General features: G+C 34.0%; 1 protein-coding gene across 1 annotated transcript in view; it reads left to right on the top strand.

Moving 5' to 3' along the window:
- The window catches only part of LRP1B (LDL receptor related protein 1B), a 1,793,119-nt gene that overhangs the window by 1,499,740 nt on the left and 273,381 nt on the right, over positions 1-19,998 (top strand). Inside the window, exons 56-59 of the mRNA XM_070360639.1 lie at positions 140-323; positions 3,419-3,504; positions 10,825-10,947; positions 12,359-12,540. Coding sequence (XP_070216740.1) covers positions 140-323; positions 3,419-3,504; positions 10,825-10,947; positions 12,359-12,540 — 575 coding nt within the window. The remainder of the gene's footprint in view (positions 1-139; positions 324-3,418; positions 3,505-10,824; positions 10,948-12,358; positions 12,541-19,998) is intronic.

Raw genomic sequence — 19,998 nt, 5'->3', positions numbered from 1 at the left:
TTAATTGCTGCAGGATAGAAAAACTTGGCATTGTCTATTCTTCAATGATTTTCTTGCTTGAATCATGCTAAATGGACATCCAATAGGAAGAGACAATGACAATGGTATAAATTGATTATGCTCATTTTTCATTCTCCAGTGCAAATGCTGGCCTGGATTTCAACTGAAGGATGATGGTAAAACATGTGTAGACATTGACGAATGCTCTTTGGGCTTTCCGTGTAGCCAGCAATGCATCAATACATATGGAACCTACAAGTGCCTCTGTACAGATGGATATGAAATACAACCTGCTAATCCAAATGGCTGCAAGTCACTCTCAGGTATTGAATTGAACTTGTCCACTGATCCAGCCCCAGTTATACGTATGAATCCTCGATTGCATAGCTATTTTTATGGAATTCATTCCTCCTTGATGTTGCTAATAAGTCAAAATTCTCCTCTACTTACCTTGATTGAGAATCCATCGCTCTGATTTTGTGTGTTGTCCACACACTGCTCGGTTTGTAATACCATTACAGTTTGGTCTTGTGAATTATTAAGTGTTTTGTAGATTGTGAGAACAAGTAAAAAACTAGCACTGCTTTCTGCTGTATAACAAGCTCTTGGGAGCAGGTTTGGCCAAAACTATTAAAGAACCTGTTGTGACAGTGTCCTAATAATTTTTTTTCTTCTCCCTATACCACACACCCTCATATATGTGTGCCAAGGAGAAAACACGTAAATAAGAATAATAATAACAGTTATAATGATGAAAACAGTAGAAATAAGTCATCCATGTAAGACTATGTGAACTCTTCCCATGATTAGACAAGTATTATTAAACTTATGTTTATTTCCGGTAGTGTGTTAAACTTAGTAAGGCTGAAAATTCAATAAAACATGTCCTATAACTTAAAACAAATTATGATTCATCAGGGGATAAAACCATGCTCATTAAAATGATGCAAAATAGTATATAATAATAACCTAAAAAGGGCAAAAAATGGTGTTAACTTGTCTCTATTCCTCTTGCTTTGATAATGAGTATAATGAATCAAATAGCATTGCCAGTTTCTCATATACATTTATGTTGATGACATTTAAAGCAATAGATGTTTTCTCATCTACTTTTATCAAATAAATATCAGGATAGAAATTAAAATGTTAAGTTTTTAACTGATTACAATTTTGCACACATGGAGAAAACAATAACTCCTTTAAATTTTTCATTCCACTCTTACTTATTCTTGGAGTATTCACCTCTGAAGCAATTTGCATATTATTTGAAGCCCATTGTTTTATTTGCCAGGATACCATTTTTTAATTTTTTTTTTGCCAGCTCACTGCTTACTATATTATCATTTACTGTATTATTACTACAGTAGTATTATTAATAGTTAACATTTCCATCACTTCACATAATTACCATTTCTTTTTTGTGGTTAAAACATTTGGGATCTTAGCAAATTGCAAGTCTTCAGTTCAGTTCAATCGCTCAGTCATGTCTGACTCTTTGCGACCCCATGAATCGCAGCACGCCAGGCCTCCCTGTCCATCACTAACTCCCAGAGTTTACTCAAACTCATGTCCATCGAGTCAGTGATGCCGTCCAGCCATCTCATTCTCTGTCGTCCCCTTCTCCTCCTGCCCCCAATCCCTCCCAGCACCAGAGCCTTTTCCAATGAGTCAACTTCGCATGAGGTGGCCAAAGTATTGGAGTTTCAGTTCAGCATCAGTCCTTCCAATGAACACCCAGGACTGATCTCCTTTAGAATGGACTGGTTGGATCTCCTTGCAGTCCAAGGGACTCTTAAGAGTCTTCTCCAACACCACAGTTCAAAAGCATCAATTCTTCGGCACTCAGCTTTCTTCACAGTCCAACTCTCACATCCATACATGACCACTGGAAAAACCATAGCCTTGACTAGACGGACCTTTGTTGACAAAGTAATGTCTCTGCTTTTGAATATGCTATCTAGGTTGGTCATAACTTTTCTTCCGAGGAGTAAGCATCAATTTCATGGCTGCAATCACCATCTGCAGTGATTTTGGAGCCCCAAAAAATAAAGTCTGACACTGTTTCCACTGTTTCCCCATCTATTTCCCATGAAGTGATGGGACCAGATGCCATGATCTTCGTTTTCTGAGTGTTGAGCTTTAAGCCAACTTTTTCACTCTCCTCTTTCACTTTCATCAAGAGGCTTTTTAGTTCCTCTTTACTTTCTGCCATAAAGTCCTCATAAAATTAAAGTGATTACCTTTTTCATTGTTTTTTCTAATATATGCTGATATTAAATTTGCTCACCAGGGACTAAGTATATAAAGCATTTTAGAAACAAAGATGTTTAAAATGAGTTTTATCTTTATATATACGAATCATGGTTAGATTATTCTTATTGTATTTCCTAGATTCTAGAACAAATAAGATATTAAAGCATGTTGAACAAATAAGAAGAATATAGACTCCTACTTAAAAGAAGCCCCCAGGCGCATGGAAAAAATTCATATAGGCAGTGAAACTCTTGGAAGTTATTCTGAGAGCATAAGCCAGTTATATGGTTATCAGGAAGGAATTTTCAGATTTATTCTGGCCTAGAGAATTCTATTTGGACTATGTAATCCATGGGGTCTCAAAAAGTCGGATGCGACTGAGTGACTTTCACTTTTCAGTAGTAGGAATGTTTAGCTGCACTATAGATTTCTAAGGTGAAGTTTGTACTTCTCAGAATTTCATTTAAAAATAAGATTTTGTCTGCCTCCATCACCCCTTTCCCCCAGTAACCATAGGTTTGTTTTCTACATTTGTGCCTCTACTTCTGTTTTGTCACTAAGTTCATTTGTATCATATGAGAAAGTAGGTTTGACATATACACTACTATACGCTACTATAAGAAAAAAACAGATAACTAATAAGGACCTACTGTATAGCACAGGAAGCTCTACTCAATATTCTGTATTGACCTATATAGGAAAAGAATCTTTTAAAGAATGGATATATGTATATGTATGTGTGTGTGTATATATATATATATATATATATATATATATATATATATATAAAACTGATTCACTTTGCTGTATACCTGAAACTAAGACAACATTGTAAATCAACTGTATTCCAATTTAAAAAGAATGACAAAAAGCAAGATTTTAGCAGTATTTTCCACTAATTTCAAATAAATTAGATAATTTAATATTCAAGAAACTTGAGGGAAAGAGAGGGATTTGGAATTGTCTAGATTTTCTGTACTGCACAGGTATCTGCTTTCTTTTCATAGTATTATCAACAGAGGTGCTCAGTATGAATTTTTTAACCATTAATTTACAGAGGGCACTGCATTTGAAGTTGCACTGCTAGAGTAACTAAACTGAAACTAAGCCAAGCTGAAAACCAAAACTACTAAAAGTCTAACATGTTTTTTGTCTTGGTATTTAGATGAAGAGCCTTTTCTAATTCTTGCTGATCATCATGAGATAAGGAAAATTAGCACCGATGGCTCCAACTACACACTTTTAAAACAGGTATGACATTTCCATGATAATCTGCTAATATTTAATATGGTCACTCCAGATATAGTTAGAGCTGTAGCAATACCTCATAATCAGAACTTTTGAAGCATGTATGCCTATAAGATTACCATAAACTTTGTTTTGTTTGAATTGTCCGAGTCTTCCAACTTGTAATATCACACCATATCAAGGAAAGTATAAGATGCAAAATATAATTAATGCAAGGAAAAAACTATCTTAAAATATCTAAAATACTGTCTTAAGAATAGCTAGAGAAGGTGTAAAATTCTTTTTTAAGGTATTTTGTGCATTAACCAAGTTGCCCCACCCCATCCATGAGATTTAAAAATAAACATCTTTTCCAGAACTTTAAGTTTCTGTTCATAGAACTAAGGACTAACATGGGATTGATGATTCCTAGCCTTTAAAATTTGGAATTAGCAAAGGAGTAAAAGTATGACTGTAATCCAGTTGTGGTTTAAAGGTTATGAGATGCATATATTTAGCCTTACCGTGGTCATCCCTCAACCCATCTACTTCGAGAATCTGAACTGCTAATCTGTTGTGATGCTTAAGTTCCATTGTCAGTGTTTATACATACTATTTGGGATGAAAAGGAATGATTTTCACTTATGACAGAATAGAAATGTTAATTGCTTACCTCAACCTTTTTGTTTTTCCCTCTCAATCTACAGTGAAAATAACATAAAATCAAATCACTGAACTAGACTGGTTATTACATGGGCTAGAGAAATCATAGTTAATTTTAGCCTATCTTTAATTGTCAGGAAAAGTAGCTTCTTTGGAATGATTGGGCTTGTATCTGTCCTGCTGCAAGCTTGTCTTTGCCCCAAAATGTGCAGTAGTGACACGATTATGTGATAGCACTGTCTAGAACAAGTGTGCCCAAAATAAGGATGTTTCATGTTCTCATAGTATGTTTATGCCTACATGAGGCATTAGATGATAAAGGTCATCCATGTATGGATTTTTCAACAACATAAAGAATGCTTAACTAAATATATTTTTTTCACTCTCTCATGGGTACCTCCATTCCTATTGTTAGAGTTTCATCCATACTGCTTAGGAATTTAGTCTTACTTTAAGTGCAAATATTTGTTAGCAAGTGTGATGTTGGCTATTCCAAAAAGAGTTTGATTTGCCAGCTTCTCTCTAAGTCACAGATTGAAAATGAAATTTTCACATGAAAATCCAGATTTCTGGCTATTCATGAAAAAATAGGACAGTGTAGCATTGCTGGGCTCACATCCCTGAATGGGCACAATCCCAGGTGGGTGGCAGCTGCCACTTTGATATAAAACCCATGCTCTCAATTCACCAGTGTCCTCAAACTTTCTGTGTGCTTACATGTATACTTGTCTTATTCAGGAATGTATTTGAAGTTTAGACTCTTGCTCTTGAGTTTGAAGGATGCCACCAATATCCACAGTATTGCACTGCCTCTTGTCTCTAATTCTGCACCTTAAGAGATTGAGTAAAATATAAAATATTTTTGTGTTTTTTATAAAAACTAAAATATATTTAAAATATAAGAATTAGATAACCATTTCTTTAAGAGACGAGTAATATCCATAGGTATTAAGTTTACATAACTGCTTTAAACTGGCATTGTTTTTATTTCCCCAATGTTTTCTACATTATTTAACTTACTTCTTCTGCACGCTCAATTGCTTCAGTTATGTCCCACTCTCTGTGACTCTATGAACTGGAGCCTACCAGGCCCTCTGTCCATGGGACTCTCTAGGCAAGAATACTGGAGTGGGTGGCCATACCCTCCTCCAGGCGATCTTTCGAACCCAGGGATCAAACCCTCATCTCCTGCATTGTAGTTGGATTTTTTACCACTGAGCCACCATAACATTTTAAGCTTATATCAAGCTTAAAAAATATTGAAAATTATCTTTTTATCTTAAGAGTATATCCCCACACCCTCTGTAAGCATGTCTATACCTCAGAAGTTAGGTGTACAAACTATTGAATTTCTTGTATTGTCTCTGGAATTGACATGTCTCTTGTATTGACATGTTTATATTTTCTGTTTACAGTATTTTTGCTTGTTTTCAGCATTTCCTCTTTTTAGACTCTCTCTCAAAGGGAGAAAAGTTCTCTTTTTAGAATATTCTATTTATAAGCTTAGATGAAAACCACAAATTTAACTAATACAGTAAAAGTATTTATTGTCATCATGAAAGAACTGTAAAAGAGCTTCAGTGGCAGCTCCTTACTTTATTATCCAACCCTGTTACTTGAGACATTTCTGCTGCTATCTTTTTATATATATATTTTTTATCTTTTCATATTTTGGCTAATATATTATCAGAGATTGTTCTTAATGGATCAAAATGATTTTTTCTCTGTGCATTATCTATATCCATCTTGTACAACCAAACCATTTTAATGCACACATTCTTTTAGTGTTTAACTTACTGGTGATAAAATATTAGACTGTTGCCAACCAGAGATCAAATTCCCAACATACGCTGGATCATCGAAAACGCAAGAGATTTCCAGAAAAATATCTATTTCTGCTTTATTGGCTATGCTAAAGTTTTGACTGCGTGGATCACAATAAACTATGGAAAATTCTGAAAGAGATGGGAATACCAGACCACCTGACCTGCCTCTTGAGAAACCTGTATGCAGGTCAGGAAGCAACAGTTCGAACCGGACATGGAACAACAGACTGGTTCCAAATAGGAAAAGGAGTACATCAAGGCTGTATATTGTCACCCTGCTTATTTAACTTATATGCAGAGTACATCATGAGAAACGCTGGGCTGGAAGAAGCACAAGCTGGAATCAAGATTGCTGGAAGAAATATCAATAACCTCAGATATGCAGATGATACCACCCTTATGGCAGAAAATGAAGAACTAGAGCCTCTTGGTGAAAGTGAAAGAGGAGAGTGAAAAAGTTGGCTTAAAGCTCAACGTTCAGAAAACTAAGATCATGGCATCTGGTCCCATCACTTCATGGCAAATAGATGGGGAAACAGTGAAAACAGTGGCTGACTTTATTTTTGGGGGTGCCAAAATCACTGCAGATGGTGATTGTAGCCATGAAATTAAAAGACGCTTACTTCTTGGAAGGAAAGTTTGACCAACCCAGACAGTATATTAAAAAGCAGAGACATTGCTTTGTCAACAAACGTCCGTCGAGTCAAGGCTATGGTTTTTCCAGTAGTCATGTATGGGTGTTAGAGTTGGACTATAAAGAAAGCTGAGTGCTGAAGAATTGATGTTTTAGAACTTTGGCATTGGAGAAGACTCTTGAGAGTCCCTTGGATGGCAAGCAGATCCAACCAGTCCACCCTAAAGGAGATCAGTCCTGGGTGTTCACTGGAAGGACTAATGTTGAAGTTGAAGCTCCAATACTTTGGCCACCTTATCCAAAGAGCTGACTCTTTTGAAAAGACCCTGATGCTGGGAAAGATTGAGGGCAGGAGGAGAAGGGGACAACAGAGGACGAGATGGTTCGATGGCATCACCGACTCAATGGACATGAGTTTTGGTAGACTCAGGAGTTGGTGATGGGCAGGGAGGCCTGGCGTGTTGCAGTTCATGGGATAGCAAAGAGTCAGACATGACTGAGTGACTGAACTGAACTGAACTGAATCACTAGTACTTAAGGCGGTATGAATTTCAGACAATTAGTGTAGTTTATGGAAATGAAGAGGGTATGAGGAAGATAAAGAAATCCATGCGGACCCTGGACACCTGTGTCTTTGGAGAGCATTTGTTAGTGGTGACCACTGAGGAAGGATGTAATGACCCAAGAAATTAAAAACAAGCTTTAAAGTTTTGACTGTGGGTTGCTTGAAATATACCATTTTTGTTAGGAAATTTGTTTTTAACCACAATTTCATCATAGCATTATAGAAAGTTTCAAGGAGTTCTAGAGAGTAAAACCATTTTTTTTTCCTCAAAGATTTTTCTACATATGTAGACTGAAGTAGAAAATATCAGTAATTGGCTCTCTACACTTGTTCCCAGTCAAAATAAATCAAAGGACAACATCCTTGCCTTATTTGGAAATTTTGTGCATAGTTAATTAGGAAGAATAATTTACTATAATACCTTAAATTTTACTCTAATACCTTAATTTTATTGAATATAATAAAGAGAACAAGTTCTCTTTATTGTATTAGTAGCAATCTCATGAAGCTTTATAGCATAAAATTATAACAACTGGTAGAACATTTTTACCCTATATATTTTAAAATGCAGTTGTAGCTAAGATAGCTATAACTTAAATTCATACAACACATTTAAAAAATGTACATGGATTTTAGAAATGAAAATTAATCAAGTAGCTTTCCAATATGTTATCCAATTCAATTCTAGCAGTGCCTTTAATTCCAGTAAAATTGTATAAAGAAACAAAACATAATTTTCTAAATTAATCATCTTGAATCAAAGGGTACAAATCTTCAACCACAGAAATAAAAGAAGCAAGTAGGATTTTGATGAAACCAATTTTCAGCTCTGAAACCACGGGATGACTGTAGCTTTTTGACATTATTTTGACCATGCCCTTGACTGTTTTAATGTTCCTTGCATATGATTCTGCAAAAAGAGTTTTGCACTGTTTTCTGTAGAGACTAAGAATAAAGCTGTAGGAAAATAACTAGTTTGTCTTGATAGATATGTCAGAATTCTAAGCTTCAATACCTCTGCATCCAAGGATTTAATTTATTATAGTTGACTTGCTAAATTTGGAACTGGATTTTCATTATCTTAATTGATTATTGTAAAGAATGGAATAGGGTAATTCTGCCAAGATTGGAGATTGTGGGTAAATCTTTGCTAAAGTGAGAAACAAGTTTCTGTCCATATCTTTCTTAAAGAGCTCTAATTTATCTATCTGCATCGCCAGTCCATCACAAAACCCTAACCCATAGCTTATTCTTTCAATTAAAAGTGCTTTTGAACAGAAAGAAGATCATAGATTACTATTGAATCTATTAAGTGCTCTACAGAACTTGGAATATATTCAATTTATGATTTAGAATCTTGATTGATTTTGCATAGATAACTTCTTAGATTGAATGCTTATGTGTATTTAGTTAGGGAGTCCTCCAAATTTTAGTGTGCAAATGAATATTTAATGAATCTTTTGAATCTGAGACTGAATGTTAGTTGCATTTTTTTAGCATTTATAATCATTATTCTTGATTAGTGATGCCATCTGAAAGAAGTATATTTGTATTTATTCATCTGGGCATAGTGGGTTTAGGCTATTTAGGGTTAACTTTATAATCTGGAACTGAAAAAAAGATTGCTTCTTTTAGGACAAATGAAAGCATAAGATTTGAGCCTGTGATTTTCAACAACATCATGCTGACAATTTAGCCTGACTATGAGAAGAAAAAAATCAGTTTTTGCCAGAACCTACTCTGAGTTCCATACATAGGTGATTTTTAGTCTTGGAGGTCACTGGAAAGAAGTAAAATCTGAATAGCAAAAATTTAGCCTTTGCCAGAGTTTTATTAATGGAGAAGGCAATGGCACCCCACTCCAGTACTCTTGCCTGGAAAATCCCATGAGCGGAGGAGCCTGGTAGGCTGCAGTCCATGGGGTTGCAAAGAGTCGGACATGACTGAGCGACTTCACTTTCACTTTTCACTTTCATGTACTGGAGAAGGAAATGGCAACCCACTCCAGTATTCTTGCCTGGAGAATCCCAGGGACGGGGAAGCCTAGTGGGCTGCCATCTATGGGGGTCGCACAGAGTCGGACATGACTGAAGCGACTTAGCAGAAACAACGGCAGCAGAGTTTTATTAAAAAGTGTGTATCTCTGATGCTGTGTTGTTATAAAATTATGAATTTTGAGAATAAATGTGGAAACTGAACTCAGATTTAGGAATTAACCACCCTTCCCCAAGGACTTCCCAAGCGGCTCAAGTGGGAATCCACCTGCCAATTCAAGAGTCACAGGAGATGCAGGTTCAATAGCTGGTCAGGCAGATCTCCTGGAGGAGGAAATGGCAACTGACTCCAGTACTCTAACCAGAATAATTCTGTGAACAGAGGAGCCCAATGGGCTACCGTCCATGGGGTCAAAAAGAGTTGAACACACTGAGCAACTGAGCACACATCCTTTCCCAAATTAATCAAAGCAAACCACAGGAAAACAAAACAAAACAGCAGCAACAAAAACAATTGCCTTGGAGATGCTAATCCTTACCTACAGGATTATAAATACTCATAAGCGACCCCTAAACCAATTTGTGACTTTAATGACAACTTCAGAGTAAATATTTATGTAAAAATCTTACATCAGATATAAAGATAAGGCAAATATCTCTGGGGCTTTCCCAAATGTCTGTGATGTCAACTCATTTTAATATATAAGAGTTTATATATTAATAAATTAATATTCAACCCTCAAAGTGAGTTAACACAATTGCAATCTTGATTCAAGTTTTGTTAGCTCATTGGGATGCTAAATCTATGAGCCTTAACAATAGGTCAGAATTAAACCAACCCCTGGGCAATCATTTGTACGCCTCAACAGCTGAGAAGATTCTCAGATCCTAGTGAACAATCCTCAAATCAAATCAGTGAAACAGTGAAACTGCCAAAGGAGCTGTGTTATCCAAAAATCCATCAGCTGAATTCACATTCAATTTTGTTATCTGCTAAAAAATGCACTAACTGTGAGTCTGAAAGGAAGGATTTCCTCACATTTCTACCATGTGGAATAAAAAGATGTTAACCAAGTTCCTCTTTGGTTAAATATTCACTAAAGTTTTAACTTTTAAATTCGAATATGGCACTGTATTGCCTAACAGGCTGCTTGAAGCATGAGAAAAACAGAGACTGTTAGTATGTTGTTGAACCAAAGGCTGTTAGGGAAAGTAAACTTTGAAAATCTTTTCTGACTTTCATCAGATATCTATCAAAATCTTATCTTAAATTATTGGGGATTGTCTACCTTTTCAATTTAGATGTATACTCATAATAGCATCAAATTAATATTAACCTAAAATGAAAATCTTTTCCTTTTTCTCTCTAAAAGAAATTTTTCCCATATTATTGACTATTTACTTAAACTGTTTTCTTTAAACACTCCAATATTTTTCCTATTTGGAAATATGCTCACATAAACTATGGAACATCTTACGTGTATGATATAGAGAAAATGTAAACATATGATGCTTTTACAAAGAATTGGTCACAGATTTTTTTTTATTGTAAAACTGTAACTATTTAGATTCAAAGGGAAATATTGATTCTTATGAATTCCTAAAATATTGTAAGAAGATTTCTCTTAACTATTATTCAAATATATTCTTTTTTATTTTTAGGGATTAAACAATGTTATTGGTATAGACTTTGATTACAGAGAAGAATTTATCTATTGGATTGATTCCAGTCGACCGAATGGCAGTCGCATAAATAGAATGTGTTTAAATGGAAGTGATATTAAGGTATCTAGATATTACAATGATGAGATAATTCAATATTGTATTGGTATGGTTAAATTGAATAGAAAATGTTATTTGATGGTAATGACATGACTCATAGAATGTATTAGGTTGGTTTGAATTTCACATTTGTACAGTGTGTTAACATATACTTTAAATATGAAATTGGAGATTCTTATCCATGTTTCATTATAACATGATTGCTATAAGATAAAAATCAAATTGAGTAAATGAATCTGAAAACTTATATTCACAACCATATATAATGTGAGGAATACTTTCAGCTTGAATGATTAGTGCCTGAGATTTAATTGTGTTGATTTATATGAAAGAAAATGTTGAGTTAGAGAATTTGTAATTGAAAAAAATAATTATTAGAATGTAGATTGAAATTATAGCACTATTATTTTGCTATAGAAGGGAATAGTTGAATACGTTTGTGTAAAATCATGAATGCTTTGAGTGGAGAACATCAAAATTAAACACATGTCACATTCTAGATGTGAACTACTCTACTTGACACCATTTCTATGCTAATTTGGGTTTTAAAATAAAATCATTTGCACTGTATATATGTAGTAAAATATATTAAAAGAAGTTCAAATTCAAGTAGATTGAACCCTTCTATTACTTAAAAAAATTTGAAGCCATTTATAATATTGTATATAGAGCTTTGGTGGAAGCAATTAATTTTTAAAATATTAATGAAATCTTGAAATTATGTATATACTTATCACACACACATATATAATACCAAAATAATCAGTAGGTTGCATAATTCAGAATAAATGTTATTGGTTTTTTAAATACAGCATATTTGTGCATACATAGCCTATATCCTTATTATATTTGACATAGGTTGCAGTTGAACACAACTGTTGAATGAATACATTTCTACTTCCCTTTCGTTAGGTTAAATACTTAATGTATATTTTTGCTTATATTCTTTCTTTCTTTGTAATAGGTAGTTTAAGTAGGGCAAAGACAGTTGGGGGAGTGTTGAATTAATTGATACCTCCCCAAGAACCTGTTATTAATAGATGATATCAATTATTTTTCGTGCTAGTATGGGTGTGCCTCTACCTGTAATAGAATTTTTGCCCCAAATTTTGAGAGAATAGGTAAACTGTAATGAAAATATAATAAACAACTGTGTAGCCATCCAACAACTTTCTATTTTGGTGTTTCTTTCATTAAACCTTTATGGAATTTCTAGGGGCCTGATTACATATTGAGTAATCTCACAAACAAATAAGTAATTTTATTAGGTAAATTGTTCTATATGTTGTGCTTATCTAAATTCCTTTTCAGTGTTTAAATACAATTATGTATCTCTAAAAAAATCAAGAAGTAATTGCTTTGTTCTTATTCTAGGCATTTAAAATGTTAACTTTTTAAATTCTTATTTTGTTAGGTAGTGCATAACACAGCCGTCCCCAATGCACTTGCTGTCGATTGGATTGGAAAAAACCTCTATTGGTCTGACACAGAAAAAAGGATCATTGAAGTATCCAAACTTAATGGCTTATACCCTACTATACTTGTTAGCAAAAGGCTGAAGTTTCCCAGGGACCTGTCTTTAGATCCTCGTGCTGGGTTTGTAACAAACATTGAAAATCTTAAAGCTTAAGACTGTGGATTATGTTCAATATGGTAAATCCTGGTCTGTAGACTTTAACCTGGGAACCAATGAAAAGTGTAAATGTGTAGAAGTTTTAACTGGGAAATCAAAAATACAAATCTGACTATCACAGAGAAAGAGAAAATTAAGATGATGGAATTTTAGAGCAAGTATTTTTTAAGGTTTTAAACACAGCTTTTCTAACAAACCAATAAGTGTATGAAATGAATAAAACACAGTTTTATCCAATTATAATGCCTTTAAATCTTGGAGGAAAGAGAAGCAAAGATAAACTCTTAGATACTGTTTTACAGCATTTGTAGTAGTCAAGAATGGAGGTATTGCAATTCCTGAACAACTTTACAGCAGGAGACATAAGTAGTATCTATGAATAATAAATAGCAGTGCATTATCCACGCATTCATACGGAAAAGCGTAGTGGGAATATCAGGGAAGAATGATATTAGTGTTGGATTTTATTTGCATTTCTTTGTGAGAATGAAGAACAAGTCATCGTAAGGATCAAGGACAACTGGCTGGAGAATTTAGATAAGGGATGAACACACATTTAAGTGTCAAAGCTGCTTGCTAAAGTTCTATATTTTATGACCATTATCATTTACTTTCAATTATGTTATTTTGGTAGGTAGAGAACGCATATCATTCTCTTTTTTTAACACTATAATTTGAGTGATTACATACTCCAAAATGATCTCTGTAGAAGTTCAACCTATTGAACATGTTTTTAAAGTAACAAATTTAGAGAAAATTTGCTTTTTAAAAATATCACACATTTGCAATAAACAAGTATTATACTAACTCTAGTGCTCTGAATTTTCTGCTGTCTTAATTAATTTCCCATTAAATAGTTCACCAAATCACTGCTTTTACCATATGCAATAATTAAATTTTACTTCTTGCTAATATAATGTATCTCTATTTTACTGTCTCATGTTTATAATTAACAAAGTGATCATATTATAATGTGCATGGAACTTAATTTTAAATATTAATTTGGGTAAAAGCAATACCTAATGGGGAAGACTTGTACTGTAAATACTACAAATTGTTTCCAAGGTAGTGGTGCAAGTTTTAACTTTTCACTATATAATTATGTGGACTATTTTGTTACCTTTTAAAATATTTTCTTAAAAAAAAAAAAATAAAATAAAATATTTTCTTTACCATAGTAACAAAAGAGTATCAATTCTATTTTAAATGAAACAGAGTCACAGTGGAGTCTGATTCTATAGATAGTACAAGAAATAATGGTCAGATACTGTTTGGCTATCATCATCATTCATTCAAAAGAATATGTATATTTGAGTCATTTGGTATTTTATCAGAAGATATTTTAGTTTGTCCATTGTCCTTTTCTTCAAATCAGTATGTCTGTCTTAGCTCTCATCTCATAATTTTCAAGATGCTTTATTTTCCAAATAAAAGAAGCATTATTTGTTAATAACAGTATTTTGAAATTTCCTATTTATAAAGCAAAATGTATCCTACCCTAGTGAACACAGCTGAATCTAGCATTAAGGTTTATTTCTCCCAGGTGGGAGTTATTAACCCATAAACTGATGCAGTCTGAACTTATCATCAATATAAACCTGCCAAAAGTGTCAATTAAGATGATAAAATATTAAACTATTACAGATATTATGAAAGACTCCTTTGATTCCATTTTAAATAATATTTGAGGTATGATATGGAATCCCAGATTATAACCCAAGAAACAGAAAAATCAGGTATTTTTATGAAATGATTAAAGCCGTATAACAACAGATAAACAGATTCTAACAAATAAAATTTAATGACACCTTTTTATTCATACTGTTTTCCTGGTTCCCCAGAGTGAGACAATAGGGCAACTTGGATTTTAGTTTATATGAGATGAGCTTCAGGATGGAAATGCCATAGCTGTCTAAATTATTATACAATCTTGCTCCAAAAATGACAGCTTAAATTCTGAGTATTCAGTAAAGGTGGAATTTAACTTTTCTATGTCTGATTGCTATCATAATTTGCATATGTTTTGAATATACCAATACTACTACTACCCTGTTTTCTTGAGAAGTGTAATCTCTGTTCCAATATTTAGTGAAGAATAGAGCAAGGATTGTTTAGGGAAGATAAAGATCATTGGAATGTCTAATCTAATAAAGCATCTATAAACATTTAAAAGGTAGCTTGGGGATACTTTCTTATAATGGTAGCACGTCAATGGTATCATTTTGGATATGTTGGTTAGTAAGAATGGAAAAGAAAATAGATCATCTTTCTGGTTATTATGTTAAAATTCAGCTGAAATCCAATTATCCCAGTTATTCTATTATTGATTGGGAATCAGTGTACTAATTTAATCATAAATTTGGGGTGATTAATATCATATATATTTAGTATTTATAAACAATAATTTATACAGAAGAGATATAGATGCATTTTAAAGTAGAATAGAAAATATAAAACTGTAATATAAAATATAAAACAATAACTATGCTTGTTATTGTTATTGTTCAGTCACTCAGTAATGTCCAACTCTTTGCAACTCCATGGACTGCAGCACTTCAGGCTTCCCTCTCCTTCACCATCTCCCAGAGCTTATTAAAACTCATGTCCATTGAATCAGTGATGCCATCCAACCAATTAATCCTCTGTTGTCCCCTTCTCCTGCTGCCTTCAATCTTTCCCAGCATCAGGGTCTTTTCTAATGAGTCAGTTCTTCCCATCAAGTGGCCAAAGTATTGGAGTTTCAGCTTCAGCATCAGTCCTTCCAATGAATATTCAGGACTGATCTACTTTAGGATGGACTGGTTTGATTTCCTTGCAGTCCAAGGGACTCTCAAGCCTCTTCTTCAACACCACAGTTCAAAAGCATCAATTCTTCAATGCTCAGCCTTCTTCATGATCCAACTCTCACATCCATGCATGACTACTGGAAAAGCCATAGCTTTGACTAGACAGACCTTGGCTATGCCGGCATAGTAATGTCTCTGCTTTTTAATATACTGTTAAATTTGTCATAGTTTTTCTTCCAAGGAGCAAGTGTCTTAAAAATTTCGTGGCTGTAGTAACCATCTGCAGTGATTTTGGAGCCCAGGAAAATAAAGTCTGTCATTGTTTCCCCATCTATTTGCCATGAAATAATGGGACCAAATGCCATGATCTTTTTTTTTTTTTTGAATGCTGAGTTTTAAGCCAGCTTTTTCACTCTCCTCTTTCACTTTCATCAAGAGGCTCTTTAGTTCCTCTTCACTTTTTGCCATAATGGTGGTGTCATCTTCATATCTGAAGTTATTGATATTTCTTCCCACAATCTTGATTCCAGCTGTGCTTCATCCAGCCCAGTATTACTTATGGTGTATACTGTATATAAATTAAATAAGCAGGGTGACAATACAGCCTTGACGTACTCCTTTCTCAGTTTGCAACCAGTCCGTTATTCCATGCCTGCTTCTAACTGTTGCTTCTTGACCTGCATACAGGTTTCTCAGGAAGCAGGTAAGGTGGTCTGGTATTCCCATCTCTTTAAGAATTTTCCACAGTTTGTTGAGATCCACACAGTCAAAGGCTTTGGCACAGTCAATAAAACAGAAGTAGATTTTTTTTTCTGCAATTTTCTTGCTTTTTCTATGATTCAATGAATTTTGGCAATTTGATCTCTGGTTCTTCTGCTTCCTCTGCCTTTTCTAAATTTGGGCTTGAACATCTGGAAGTTTCGGTTTACTTACTGTTGAAATCTGGCTTGGAGAATTTTAATCGTTACCTTTCTAGCACGTGAAATGAGTGCAATTGTGTGGTAGTTTTAACATTCTTTGGCATTGCCTTTCTTTGGGATTAGAATGAGCATACTTTTATCTTTAAAATGTCACTTCAACATAACAAAAATTCATTGTCATAGACATTAAATTGAAGTATGTTATGACTGGTTAACAGAAAATAAATCCATCTGCTCATTCATTTATTCAACTCATATTTCTCCAGAGTACATCTGTCACTCTTCTAGGTTTTGTATAAAAATAAAAGATACAACCCCTGTTTCAAAGTACTGGTTCAGTTAGTAGGCAGATGAGCAAATAATTATCATACAATGCAGTACCTCTAAAGTCAAGAAAACAGAACATGTGTCTGTCTCAACTGGAATCAGTGAGATTTTCCTGGACAAGACTGGTGAAGTATGAATTAGCCAGGTTATGTGATCCACTTCAGAGCAGGACGCAATTCAGGCAAAAAGAAGTTTTATGGAAAAGTAAAGACATATAGGACAGCATGGCATATCCAAAGAGTTGAAAAAAACTCATACAAAGGGAGAAAATTAACTATATATAATTGTGGAACTTTGATACCAGTTTATAGAGTAAAAAGGAGCTAGGAATAAATCAAAATGTAATGCAACACAACAACAGCAATGAAACAAACCTTACAAGACTTGTGGCTTGGGCAAGGCAGGTAAACAGAAAAATGACTTCCTCAGAATAGGAGGAACATAGGAAAAGGGGCGGATATAAGAAAGTGCGGTGACCTATTGGGAGTCGGAGTTCCAAATAATAATAATGATAATGATAATGATAATGATGATCACTACCACTTCTATAGTATTTTACAAATTAGAAAAATCTGTCTGTGTTATATCACTTTAGATGCTTATATTGCTTTCTCAGAATCTCTGAAAAAGACATGATTGTCTTTATTATTATATTTTTAGTACAAATAAGAACAGATTTCCCTGGTGGCTCAGAGAGTAAAGTATCTGTCCGCAATGTGAGAGACCTGAGTTTGATTCCTGGGTTGGTAATTTCCCCGAGAGAAGGAAATGGTTTACCCGCTCCAGTATTCTTGCCTGGAGAATTCCATAGACAGAGGAACCTTGTGGGCTACAGTCCATGGGGTCACAAAGAGTTGGACATAACTGAACAACGAACACACACACTCACAAAGAATATTCAGCCAAAATGACTAAGTGATTTTCTCAGGATCATCTAGGTAATATGATATTAAACTAGGAATTTAATTCAGTTTCCAAGATTTGGTCAGCTCTTTTCTCTATTGCATCACATTAGAGTTTACAGTAACAAAATTACCTTGAGCCATGAACAGCTTTTCCAAGAGTCATCCAAACAAGGCATAGAGAACAAAAATTTTTCCTATTTTGACAATTTGCCTTTTTACAGAATTTAAATTACTATAGATAGTATGAGTTATTTGAGAAATTAAAGAAACTGCATAATAATTACAAGCATGCCTAATTTTTAAATTGGACTTCCCAGGTGGTTCAGTGGTAGAGAATCTGCCTGCCAATACAGGAGATGTCAGAGACCCGGGTTAAACCCCAGGATAGGGAAGATCCCCTGGAGGAGAAAATGGCAACCCACTCCAGTTTTTTTGCATGGAGAATCCCATGGACAGAGGAGCCTGGCAGGCAATAGAACATGCAGTGGCAAACAGTCAGACATGATGAGCACAAATGAGCTTTCACAAGCACAGGATTTACTGTGCATCTCTCTTTATGGGTGGTCAACTTCTGATGGCTTAATTTCATTACCTTTTCCATACTTAAGCCTCATTACTATACATTTAAGCTTCTCAGTAAGTCTGTACTAGACATTCTTGTCATTTTACATCTAAAATGCAACCTATTAAATATTATCCAAGTATAAAATTTATTGTAAATAATTAGAGTTGAAAAACAAAATATGCTTCAAAATGCTTTTCTCTGTGAGGAGAAATTATTGTTATTATCCCTTTTGAACATATAAGTAAATCCAGGCTTGGGGTAGTTAACTAGAGTGCTCAATTCACATGGGTATACCTGATATTTGAACTCAATAATCTGTTTCTAGGATTTTTATTTTTTGGTTTTGTTTTAAGACTCTATATAATGTTGATTAGAAAAAAAAATGACAAAACAACATTATTCATGGAATAAGAATTTTATCTGAAATATGAAAATGCTTTTTACTTTTTTAATAGTGTCTTAATAGAACTTTTATTTATTTTATTTTATTTTTTAACTTCACAATATTGTATTGGTTTTGCCATATATCAAAATGAATCCGCCACAGGTATACATGTGTTTCCCATTCTGAACCCTCCTCCCTCCTCCCTCCCCATACCATCCCTCTAGGTCGACCTAAAAATGCTTTTTTAAAAAAGTTAGTCTGTAAATCTTGAGACCTGAGCCCTTGTTCTGGCTATCACTATTGTAACAGACTAGGACAAAGCTCATAATATTTTACAGTTTCAATTTATAATGAAGTGAATAATGAAGTGAAGGCCTGAAGCTATGTGATCTTCAAGACCTGTTGTAGCATTAAAATCTTTAAATTATACTTTATTCTAAATTCTGAAAGAGGAGAAAGATCATTGCTATCAAGAAATTTGTAAAGTCGTTTTGAAGATAAGATTTATGCTCAAAGAGCTACTAGTGGGAATAAGATTTTCCATGTCATTTTCCATTTAGGTAAAATTGTTGTTCCTTCATTGGCACCTCCATGGTAAAAATCTTTCATCATAATATTCTTTAAATCTTTGATTTAATATTCACCTCTATTGTATTCATTGAGAGATCTTTGATAGCAAAATTATATGTTTACCTCTGTGTTCTCAGTGCTAAGTTATGTTTGATATATTATGACCTCAGTGAATCACTTTTTCAAGACACATTTTTCAATCCACTTAAGAATGGCTTGGGGATTTATCAGAGATGCCCCACCAACTGATTTATTGAGTTAGATTCTCTGATCTGAAGCACAAGAACCTGTGTCATTACTGCTTTGTGGGTTCCTATGTGCATGATATATGTGTTGTTCAATTATACAGATGATAAAGAAATTCTGTAGACCAGAAAGAGCTAAAGCAGAGTTTCATAAAGTTTGTTTCCTGCAACCTGCTCTAGGAAAATAAATGGTATTACCCAAAACTATGTGCTAAAAAAGGATATCATAGCTCTATCTTAGACAGTCATTATATGTATACCATATTAACAGCTATGAGAAGTCCTATAATTAAAAAGAGGATGCTTACTTTGCTTAACAAAACCATTTTTCAAATATATAATTTTATAACATACCTTGAAAAATGTGAACTGACACAAATCAGAGAAAAATTTGTGGAGAACAGAGGAGACAATATAAGTTATGTCTGAATGAAAATATCTATATAATTGAAGAGACAGGAGCAAGGCAGATGATATGATGAAAGCACAGAAGTGAAAATTATAGGACTATAAATTCTCCAAGTAGAGCTCAGTTCACACATTTCAAAGTGGAAAGTCATCTGTAGAAGTCTGTTTGTGTCTCATAATGAAAAATTTGAATATCAAGGAGAGAATTTCAAGCCTCAAACTCTTACTGAACTTTCTGAGGGTAATGTAAGAGCTGTTGGACTCCATAAAATATGTTCTTCCTCTTCTTTCCGGTATCTTGGTTCAAGAT

The sequence above is a fragment of the Bos mutus genome, chromosome 2 (assembly GCF_027580195.1).
Source record: "Bos mutus isolate GX-2022 chromosome 2, NWIPB_WYAK_1.1, whole genome shotgun sequence".
In the NCBI taxonomy this organism is placed as follows: domain Eukaryota; kingdom Metazoa; phylum Chordata; class Mammalia; order Artiodactyla; family Bovidae; genus Bos; species Bos mutus.
Note: the sequence above shows the minus strand (reverse complement) of the source record. Positions and strands in the feature narration are given on the sequence as shown.